This window comes from Fulmarus glacialis, unplaced genomic scaffold, assembly GCF_000690835.1.
Source record: "Fulmarus glacialis isolate BGI_N327 unplaced genomic scaffold, ASM69083v1 scaffold30200, whole genome shotgun sequence".
Taxonomy (NCBI): domain Eukaryota; kingdom Metazoa; phylum Chordata; class Aves; order Procellariiformes; family Procellariidae; genus Fulmarus; species Fulmarus glacialis.
Window position 1 is genome coordinate 47,677 of NW_009190082.1, and position 12,140 is coordinate 59,816.

The 12,140-nt window shown below is 37.5% G+C and overlaps 1 protein-coding gene across 1 annotated transcript in view; it reads right to left on the bottom strand.

Moving 5' to 3' along the window:
• SUSD1 (sushi domain containing 1) overlaps positions 1–10,698 on the bottom strand; it is a gene marked incomplete at its 5' end in the record, with an annotated part of 44,240 nt that extends 33,542 nt beyond the window's left edge. The window contains 6 exons of the mRNA XM_009584536.1: positions 1,954–2,133; positions 4,161–4,340; positions 6,882–7,058; positions 8,377–8,529; positions 9,185–9,340; positions 10,567–10,698. Of these exons, the coding sequence (XP_009582831.1) occupies positions 1,954–2,133; positions 4,161–4,340; positions 6,882–7,058; positions 8,377–8,529; positions 9,185–9,340; positions 10,567–10,698 (978 nt within the window). The remainder of the gene's footprint in view (positions 1–1,953; positions 2,134–4,160; positions 4,341–6,881; positions 7,059–8,376; positions 8,530–9,184; positions 9,341–10,566) is intronic.
• Positions 10,699–12,140: the final 1,442 nt, after the last annotated feature.

Consider the following 12,140-nt stretch of genomic DNA (forward strand, 5'->3'; position numbering starts at 1 on the left):
TAGACTCACAATACCTACTGGACAGCAGGTATTTAATTGCTGGTATGTTCTTGAGTTTACGTATATAAATCAAGCATTGGGAAAGGAAGACTGTAATCCAGCTGACTATTGCCAGACTTCACTGCTGATGGCTTAATCCAATCAGCACCTCTCAGTAAAATTCATTTTGTTAAGCAATTTTTTAATATTTAAACCAGCTACTATTAAATGTACTTATATATATACACACACACACACACTTATTATATATCCCAACAGACAATGCAACAGACAATGCAAATAAACGGCATTCCATAGCAATCACTGCCTAAGAAATGAAGAAGTGATTATTTGCCAAAGGGAACATGCTCAGGGGAAATTCTTAACTTCCTTACTTCTAATGAGGTTTTTCAGGCAGTAGGAAAAGACAAATGGTTTTCCGACTTCTATCATAAGTTATTTTGGAATGGTACATGATTCTCTCTCATTTTAATGGGAATTACTGATTAATTACACACACTCTTAAGATCATATACATCTGAAAGACATCATTACCGAAACAGAAATTTCATTTCATTTGAAAGTCATTTGTTACCTCTAATAAGTCTGAAAAATGTAGACGTTAAGCTGCTGAAGGCCTTTGTACTAAGTTGTTTTTTTTTTTTTTCCAAAGGAGCCTGGACTAGTTACACTATTTTTTAAAAGTTTTCTTCCATTCTACTTGAGCATAACTCTGACTTTTTTGGCTCTCTGACCCAACAGCTAGAGCTGGAGTCTATGTTTTTGCCTCTGCGAAAGCTTTTGCTGAAATCCATTGGTAATCCTGTGAGTGCAGTCTGCAGGTTCAGGCCCTTCGAAGCTTCAGAGTGCTCAAGACAGAACTCTTGGCATTGCAAAGACTGATACACCTGATTAACTTAGCCACTCTACACAATGCTGGCCGCAAAACCAATTCAGAAAGTATAGCTATGCAGATTGCCTCAATGAAATACGAATTATGACTTCTAACAACAGCAGTTCCATTTTTATTAGGGCACTATAAAAAGTGAGAGAACTACTTTTCTGCATTGTCATTTTATTTGATGTCACATGTTATATATTTGCAGTGAATGCTCAAGACATCACGGGAGGCAAAAGAGGCATCAAGTGACAACTCCTTGTGTAAAGGCTTGGTCTGTGAAGTGGTAGCAGTCAAAGATACGCTTCCAGTCCTTTTGAAAAATGTGGATGTTACAAAGCTACAGGAACATTACCATCTGCAAAAGACAGCACTGCTACTTAAGAACAAGGGACGGCCAGTCATGTGACGTCTCTTTCTAAGGACACAGAAGAATACTAAGGAGCACAACAGCCATAGTCCAAAACATCTGCTATATTTTCCTACTATTAAAATGTCAGTATATCCTGTCTCCAAGCCCACAGTATGACAACACCTTCATTACAGATCTCCCTTCACAGGACTCATTCTTTTATAAGAAAATCCTTCCGGAGTGAAATTCAGAAACTAGATCTAGGCTGGAAAGGCAACGATAAACAAATTTTACTTTGTGCATTATAAGAAAATTTTAAAAAGTAAAAGGAGTTTTGAATTCCATTGCCCCTACTTTCATCACAGTGCACTTTACAGTATTAGGCCCATGACAAAATGTTGTTAAATGCCTTCTGTCATCTGGTGATGTTCCCCTGTCTTTTAAAGCTGAAGGTTCTCAGTGCAACAATGAAACTCCAGTTGCATTACTCCCTTTCTGTTTGAAATAAAAAGCAAGTCAGCTACAGAAAGATCCGTGGCATCCACTAGAAATTGTTGCACGGTTAACATTCTCTTTCCCCCAAAAAGTTCCCCCATGTTCCCTACAGTGTAAATCAGAAAAGCATTTCTTGCCTTCATCCTTCCTCCTGTTCCTACCTTCAGAACAGGAATGAGAAACTATTTAAATAGCACACCCCACAGCAACTTCCTACAGTAATATTTACCTTTGCATATGTATGTAATATTCTCCCATGACTGATTTATTGTGCATTCTGAAAAATTCCTGTCTCCATTAAAATAATATCCTTCTTTACACTGATAGTACACTCTGCTCCACAGAGTGGTAGAGTTGTGCCAGATCATTTCTGTGTGGGGAATCAAGAAAGGTTTGCCACAGTCTATTTCTGAAACAGAAAAAACACGATAACAAAATGTGAAAATGAAAGCAGGCAAGGCATATCAAAGCGTTTAAGGAAGAGAGATGAATTGTCCCAGCAAGTAGCACTTCACTTTTTTCCACTTCCTAGGGATTTCTAGAAGTCAGGCCAGCCATTCAGAACCCAGAATTTTGTGACTGGAGACTTTCTAGCAGGGTGGGGCACTTATCCTTCAAGACGAACCATAAAATAACAGTGTCCTGTTTAGAAATGGAGAACAAGGATCCCTAAGCCAATTTTTACAAGTGGATCTATCTTCCCACAACACTCTCTTAACCCCCACATGCTATTTATTCCTTTATTTTACCTATCATTAGTAACAATAGATCTGAAAAATGACACATGGTCCAAGGAGGGACATGGAAGAACAGCATCAAGAAGGTAATGTTCCTTTGCCAGTGGATTTAATTCAAGCTTTGAAAAAAGGAGAAGCTGCTACAGACAAGCTGGAAGAGCACTTCTGGAAGAAAATTTTATGGATTATTCAGACCACTTTAGAGATAATTAGAATGCTGGGGTAATGCACTCATAAATTAATTCATTTACTCAGTTGTTTTCAGGGTCTTCATAATAAAATTAGGGAACAAAAAAGAATAAAGAGTGAACATCAAATCAATGGAAGAATATTATTTAGGGTTAAAATTCCCTTTCAAATCCACAATGAACATTACACCCCAATAAAAGATTCTGCATCACTAAATTTATAAGTAAACAATGTAAAAATTAAGATCTTACCTTCACTAAGGCTTATATGCAGAGAACAAGTGCTTTTAAAACTGTTTAATAAATAATCTTAAGCAATTCTGAAATTCTACTCAAAAAGAGGAAAACAAAGAAGTAAAAAACAAAGTGTATAGAATCATGATCTGTACAACCTTTAAAGGAAAAGTTAAACATATGTATTGCAATGGGCAATACATCCACCATCATGACTACCTTCCTTTTCATATCCCAATGTGTATGCATGTATGTATCTATTATAAATCATCAGAACAAGCTTTAGAATAACTAATGCACAGGCAAAGAATATGCTTAACTTATAGAAGGACAGTATGCGATGAGATACAAAAATTACTGCTGCTTAACTCCAGCTATCTGCCCACGGCCATCCTGTAATCAGATTGAAAAGCAGAAATGCAAAACTATGTTCCTCTGTAATATAGCAAACCTTCTATTTAGATTGGTGACCCAGAATAAGAGTATTAAAGAAGATTCTAAAAGTAGAGAGTTGTTGTAACATAGACATGGCACATTCAAAATAATGACTACATTTGATTGCAATGAACAGAAGATTCCACCCTGCTGGATCAAGGTGAAAATATACTAATCATCCAGTGAATGGAAAACTGAAGTTGTTCCAATGTAAAAACTGACTAAAGACTGTAATTATCCTGAGGTCACATTAACTAATAATATGAGCTCAGAGTAACAGTACACTAGAAATGTTGTTGGCAAAATACTTTTGTTTAAATGTACCTTTGTGTTTCTTCTTACCAAGGAACTTGTTAGGCTATGTTCTGCCAAATCATAGTAACAAAAGGGATTTATGACTCTTGTCAAATAACAATAGCATGCTTGAGCAATCATAGTTTGCAATAGGAAACTGTCCAAATATGGGAATTTTAAGGGGACGCTAACTGCTAATAGTGGTTCAATTTCTGAGTAGTGGCTTCAACCACAGAGTAGATATTGAGCTAGAAAAATGGCAGCAATTTAGGCTGAATTCTCATCTCATGGAAATCCCAATGCCTGACATGCATTGGAATTTTGTCCTTAGAACATTAACTTTTAATGATTAATTGCAATGTCATTAGCCACACAGATAAAAAAACCCTGTTTTATATATGGCTTTTGTTTTGTGACTGAACTTCATATGCCAGAAGAATGTATAAACTGAATGCCCAAAGAGGATGTCTCTATTTGATGACTGCTATTTATTACGGTGGCTGAAACAGTATCTATGCTAAATAAATCTGAAGGCAGATTTCATTTACCTTTGCACACCAAATCAGTACCATCCCACTGTCCTTTGGCATTGCAGACTGCAGTCTGATTGCCGCTTGCAATAAAGTAACCATGAACACAATTGTAAGTAACTTCACTTCCGTATGTGGTCCCACTTACAGATGCTGGATGTGCATTCAAAACAGAAGGTGGAACCCCACAATCCACACCTAGGGAGAGGAAGAAAGAGGAAGATAAACTTGTTAGTCAAGCAGCAGAAGTAATGACGGTTGCACTCCCATGAATATTTCTTTCATCGTTATCAACTAATCCTCTTCTCCTGTGGTAATCCAACAGGCCCTCATGTCCTCTGCGACATCCCCACCGTGACTGGGAGTGCTGTAGCCACTCCAGAGCTGCTTCCAAATAAAATGACTTCTCTCTGCCTTTCTCTCAGTATGGCATGCTAAATCTGTGACTCCTTCCTCAGCCTAGCTGCTAGTATTCAGAAAATGTCCTGTTTTTTTTTTTTAATCTTTAAGATTCTCCTGCTTTTACAAACGCGAGTACAGGTGGCAAGCTGGTTCTATACCATTTGCAGTGAGCAACAGTCCGAGGGAGGCAGATGAGCAGAAACTGCCTTTAGGAAGCAAAATCTTGAAAAGTGCACAAGGACCAGAGAAATGCAAAACCATAGAAGAGGTTACCACATACAATACAAAAGCTTCCTGTTAAAGTAAAATGCTTTATAATAGTTGCTCTATTCACAAACACGCCAAGCTGTCATTTACAAATGCATAAAACAAAGAGGTCAAGTAGCACAAAAACCAGGTTGTTCAATATGACGTGCATTTTCTAAGGTAAGCAACCACCTAAAACACTTTCATGTTAGCATGACACAACACTCACATTCAACAGTTTAACTACGCTTCTTCACGTACATCACATCTTCCCATTACACCATCTGACCTTTCATCTCAAGAAAATTCTTTTATTAATATTCAAGGGAAGCTATACTCTTCAAAGACACATTACATCCATATACTTATATTTAAATAAAAAAAAGGGGATCTGCTCCACTTACAGTTAGGTCACACCAAGTGACCAAGTGACCATTTTACCAAGTTTGACCTACCTTCAATGGCCAGTTTCATCATGACTATATAAAATAAACTCCTAAATTACCACAGGAAGGAAGACAAAAGACAAACTTACTGATTTTCTCAAAAAAGAAGACATTACACCTGGCCAAGAGAAATTCTTAAATTAGTGACAAAGAGTTATCACGGAAACTCTCAGAGTTTAAAGAATTATTTAAAGGTGCCTTTACTAATATTAAAAAAAAAATCAGACTTGCTGGTTTTACAAAAAGAGAAGTCATAACTGAAATCCAGGAAAAAAGCTTGCAATACAAAGGGGAAATAAGCTTGTCATTTCAGACTCGTGGGCTGTTTCTTGGTGTTTGATGTATTTTATTTCAATTAAACATGAGAGATGTGCTCAGAAACTCCAACCTGACCTACTGTTTGATTGTAGAAATTTTAAAAAATCACATGAAAAAGCAATCACTGAAAAATATTAATAAAAAACAAATGTACCAACAACTCACAAGGACTGCATTCCACAAGTTTTTTTTAGGGACCTCTTGAGATTTTGGGCACTTCCTTTTTGTTTTCAAATTCATTGTCCTTTATTTATTTTGGGGGAATAATGTTATTTCAATTGTTTTATTTTTGATGCCAATAATTTAGCATTAAATCGTTTTATCTTTTCTTTCTTACGAATTTTCTAGTGATACTTAATATTTCACTTTTCCCAACCACACTGATTTAGCATCCTTATTCCAATTTATTCACCTCCCATAGACACACATAAAAACATTATATTTCTATCCACTCTCAAAGTAAAAAAAAAAAAAAAGAAAACAGGGAAGAATTAGAAACCAAGAGGTTTGTATTCTGAGAGAAGAAACTCTCCTCACTAAGTGATAATTTTCAGGATGACAATTCTCCTGTGGAATTGTTATACACAGTGTAGCTTCTGTTAGCTAGCACTTCAAGTTTAGCTAACATTTAACCAATATACAGACTTTCTAACTACTCACGGGAACACAAAATCCTGCACTTGTAAGCAGTAATATTTCCACAGAATGGGTGAGCAGGAGTTTTAAAGATGCTCACAGGAAACTTCACACTTCAGAGATGTGAAAGAGTTTGCTCATGCACAAATGCTCTTAAAATAATGAAGATTATCCAGAGATGAGGGGTGGTATGATGCCTCTCTTTTGCATCTACAGTCAACCTTAGGAAAAAACTTGTCATTTCAGACTCGTGGGCTGTTTCTTGGTGTTTGATGTATTTTATTTCAATTAAACATGAGAGATGTGCTCAGAAACTCCAACCTGACCTGTCAGAAAGCTGTCAGAAAAATTGTTCTTTTCAGGAGAGGTCACTGATGCCTTCCAACTCAGTGGCCTTTCCCATGAAATGCTACAGAAATCTAGTTGTTTCCTAGGCTTTGGTTCACAGGCACAAGGACACGCTGCAGAGTCTGTAAAAATGCAAGGACCAGCATCAAAAATGTCGTAACACTAACAAGAAGAGGTGGCAAAATCTTATAACCCGTCCTTTTCTTCTCTTTTTGCTAACAGCCAGATCTTGAAAAATTATCCTTCAGATTGAGGAAACACTCTACTGTCTTTTACACACACACTTCCCCATGCATAAACCCCCTTAATAAAGAATTTAAGAAAGATTTAAGACTCTCTTTACCTTTACAGCTTAAAGTGGGAGGTTCCCAAGTTTCGTTTGCAGTGCAATATGAGAACTTTCCCTCGTTGCTGTAAAACCCTTCTTTACATTCATAATGAACCGCACTTCCTGGTAGCAAGCTGTAGTTCCCCACAATGTAGCCATGCTTCATTTCAGGAGGGGAACCACATCCAATTTCTGCAAAGAGATTGGGCTAAAAGATCTCACAGTACAAAAATCATAACACATGACCTTTAAGATGAGCTGAACTGGATGGTCACATCACAAAATACACTCAATCTGATGAATCTGAGGGATTGCCAAAGGGGTAGAAGATTAGAGTTGAAGAGTTGTACTGGCCACCACTGGAAGAACACAGTGATCCAGGTATTGAGCTACATCTTTACTAACATATAGCTGGAGCCATTCACAACACCAAAGAGGAGATACTGCAATGTGATGGTGCTTTGTGTGTGCCAGTCTCGTTACAGTGATGGCTGAACGATCCTTCAACACCAGAGCAAAATTTCAGGCCCCAGTGCGCAGCTTATTTTCCTGTGCCTGGGAAAGGTGAAGCACTGCAGACAGGCTGAAGTGAAATGGTCTGCCCCTCAATTCCTCCACCTCACTGAACCAGCCTGCATACAAAAGCTACACTCCTTCAGCACAGCTGCTTGACAGGGTTTCCTTGTCTGACTCCACAAGTGACAGTCAGTACAGACACGCCACTTCACCACAGCATGTGGAGGGGGAATTTGGTGAGATAAGCAGGGTTATCAGCAATTCTGCCAAAATGAAGCAGAGCACTCCAGTTGGAAACACCGGACGAATTACAGGCAGTGAGCTTTACTGACTGTTCTTGCAATAACTCAGAAATGAGAGCTTGATATAATCAAGGCAGTTCCTTCCACCTGGGATGCCTGGGTTTATTACATACTCTGACAGCTACAGCTTATGCTGCTAGCACTTTACACCTTTGAAAACCTACACCAGAGAGGAAAGGAGGAACGGTTTCAAATTGAATTTTTTTTTATGGCAAGATAAACAGAACAGTTTATTTATGCAGGTGGCACAGTATGTAACAAATAGCTACACTACGATTTTATTATTCCTCTCCCCTAGCTTTGTTTCATTCATCTGACCTCTCTTACCAGCTATTTATCCTCTCTTCCCTTCCCCTTCACGCAGTGTGATCATATAAGCAAGTGGATTATACCATACCTCCTTCCTATTCAGAAACTAACTACACCACCTTCATGGCATTATTAAGCTTCTCTGACCCTGCACACCTGAACCACTGCTGAGAGCATGCAGAAATCATATCCAGTGTCAACTCTACCATCCAGACATCATTGGAACAAACCGAACCCAAGAAGAAAAAAATTATACAGCAGGCAAAGTCCACAGAGAGGGCTTCTGCCCTGCAGACTTAAAAGCACAGGTCGGAGCAGGTACTACTGTATTCGGTAAGATCTGATTTTATCTGCTAGCAAAAACAGCATTCAAAGACTCTCACCTTTGCATGAAACTATGTTCTCATCTGGATGAAAAGAATGCTCTCCATTTTCTAATTTATAACCATCATTGCAGTAACACTTGTAGCTTCCTTCAGTATTCACGCATCTTGCATTGCGACCACACAGCCCAGACTCCTCGCATTCATCTATATCTAAAAATTCAGAGAAAAATATATGCACTTGGTAATATGGGTTTTTTTAATTAATTAAAGTAGGACCCAAGCTTAAAACAAGTACAGCATTCCATGAATGGTTCTATGTAGATTCTGATGCCTCGTCTGGAAAACAAAGAGGCTTCTCATTGCCTGGTGTTCAAGCATCCGGAAGGAGGAGACTCCCAATTTTGTAGGTAGCTATCTTTTAAAGCGTTTCGAGACAGATCGTTTCCAATGTTATCTCCTGCTACAACAACGCCAGAAAAATCCCATATCTGCAAATATCTTAATCAGTTACAACAGTTCATTACTGTAACAAGGAACTCGCTAATTTTCTACACTAAACACAAATATGACATTCTGGGGGAAAGATAAGTATAATCTTATTTTCTTAAATCTAGTTTCTTTTTCTGGAAAGGTTATCGCTTGAATGTGACTATGAAGCAGTAATTTGTGGCACAGCAAAGAATGCAAAATGGAACTAATTCATAGCTGTTAGAACCTAGATGTCAAGTAAGTGTTTGCATCCACAGCAGAAAGTGCTCTGATAGAGTTTTAGAAAGTAAGTTCTAAAGTGACAGAAAAAAAAGATTTGTGCAGTAGAAAATTAAGTTCTGGATTCCTGGTGGTCAAGGTTCTTTGTGATGTCTACCTGTACAGTTCGTGCCATCATTGGGAATAAATGTCTTGTTGTTGTTGGAGGCTCGGTATCCATCCAGGCAAACACAGTAAAAACTTCCATGTGTATTATGACACACTGTATGATTTCCACAAATCTTGCTGGCTCCAATCTGGCATTCATCTTTATCTGTTAGCACATTTAAAACACATCAGAGAGAGATTAAGAAAAGTAGAGCATCCTCCCCTCCTCACTCATTCTTGTGTAACCAGACTTCCCTTACTGTTTTTCTTTCTAAGTTATTTGCGATGTAAACACTGCTAGTAAGCTGGAGAGTTTAGACCAACAGAGGTGGTTGTCCCTGGATGAAACTGTGAATAAAGTTTCATGACACAGCTTGAGTTGATCTAAGAGCTGCTGAAACCAGAGGGCCCTGCTCTCCGCTTCTGCTTTTCCTTATGGCATGAACTGGCTGCAGCACTTTGTGGAGCTTGAGCTGATCCTACCCAACTCACTCCACTGGCAGAGAATTAACAGGGCAACATATGCAGCTCATCTTCTCCCACAATAATGAGATAACTGAACTCTGTGCAGGGTCCAGCGGGTGCCAGTGCTTGTGAAGGAAGGGGAAGAGATGGAGTGGAAGAAATCAGAGGTAGAGGATCTTCCCATTAAGCAGTGGTAAGCGGTTACATACACTCAGACACAGCATTTGACATCATCCTTTGATTCATGTCTCATGCATGAGATAGTATTAAAAGGACATTATCAGCTATAGTAATAAAACAAAGCTGAATAACACTTTTCATGTACAGCCATTTGCACTTAAGAAATCTCTGTATATATGCACAGAGTTATTAAGACCAGACCCCCAACTTATGAAATTAATTTTTAGTTACCCAGTAATTTGAGATAACTGGAAAAATCAGCAAAAAAGTGCTAATTTTAATTGCCAGTTTTATTGCCTAGTTTTCAGTTCAACGGCGCATAGGTTGAAGAGAATAATAAAAGTGAAGCCCACCATATTTAATTCCTTTTTGCTGAAGCTAAGATAAAAAATATTAAATAAATCATTCCAATATATTTTATTTTAAAAATAAATATTTGATAAAACCCTACACTTTCTAAGACAAAACTAATTTAAATCCTTCATTATATAGCAGAAACTGAATAAAATAGTTAAGCAACTAACTACAAAACAATACTTACATCAAGTACAAGTAAAGCACAGCTCATGGCTAGCCATTAAAAAAAAAAAAGGGGGAAAACAATCCACACATATTCTACGTTTTGGAAATTCTGGCAGGAAATGACAAAGCTTTTACCATGTTTTGAATAAGTCAGTAATATTACTTGAGAAAGAACATTTTAGGAATGTACACATTTTCTTGCCATTTTACAAGCAGGCAGCCTACCTTGACAATGAGTTCTTCCATTGCCTACAAATCCATAGTTACAGATGCAGACACTTTTTCCTTCAATTTGATGACACGTAGCATGAATGTGGCAAGTTGCACAGACATCTGAAACTGATCTGTTCACAATTGCTTTAAGAACAAAAAGATGCAATTACTTTTTTCTTTTTTTAAAAAGGACCATAAAGATGGTCTGGTATGGGTAACTGGCACAGAATTTAAAGTGGAGATAAAATCCGGATTAAAACACATAGAATAAAATCCCACCTCTTCCTATCTCATTTTCAAACTTGCAGGAAAACCACAGCCATAGTATTCAGAGACCAAAGAAAAAAAATAAACAGAAAGGATTAAACAAAGTAACTACACTGAACAGTTTTCTCCATCCATCTACTCTCTGACAACAAACAAAACAGCTTTTCAGCAGTTAGGTTACAAGACATATAATAAATAGCTCTATTCAACATTACTAATCTTTTCTCCATATTCATTTTCTTTCCCTTTTGTCTTGATTACTGTTTCCTCTTTTATTCTATTATTTTGTTTCTATTATTTACAGATAGACATTTGGGCTATTTATCAATCTATTTGTATCTTCTATCATCAACATGTATATGGTATGTTATTCATAAAAACGATGTTGAGAATGCTGCCAGCAGGAAAATGACTTATAGTAAAGTCATTTTAGAAATTAATTTATATCAGAAGTAGTTTAGCAGCATATGACACACAACCTAATTTGCTGTAATTTGATAGGGCTATAAATATACATGAAACTAAAACAAAATATGAACTTATTCCCTTATTTGTATTCATACTTTTAGTGCATTACATGCATTTCTCTCTGGTTTTTGTAAGCTCTTTTTGTTATCTTCACACATGCACTGGCTTTCCAAATGATAAACCTCAGAATGGATGACTTGAATGTAGACAAAGCATGTATATGTTTGCACCCTTTTTACATTTTTAAAGAAATAACCAATACCGCACAAGCTGATGTTGTCTCATGATGCTGGACACAGCAGTATGGAATTTTTTGCTCTTCTAAGACAGCTAAGATGACTGATAAGGATGGTGTGGTTCTTACAAAATATAATCTTATGGCATATACAGCAGCTGTGACAAAATTTTGTGTGCCTTTACGTCACGTCTAAATACATAACTGTAACGGGAAGGACAAGGCAGCTGAACACTTCAGCCAATTTTTTTTATGCACCAAATTTATCAGTGTGATAAAACTGCCCTTCCACACGCACAGTGTTTCAGTTTTACTCACAGTGCCTTTCTGAGTGCCTTAAGACTTGCTGGAAGCATCATAGATTCCTACTCCTAGTTCTCAATGCTTTTACATACTTTTTTGTGTGTGTTCATAATAAGAACTGAAAACAAAAACTGTCAGCAAGCAATGGCAGCCAATGTAGATCAGCAAATTAAATTTAAAAACAGCCACGGTACAAACTTTCTCATGATCCCTCAATCTTCTGATAAGACATGGGAGTGTCCTCCTCAGATTGCTGCTCCGGGAGATAAAAAACGGTTTTTCCCCCCCTTTACCCCCCCCCACCTTACTATAG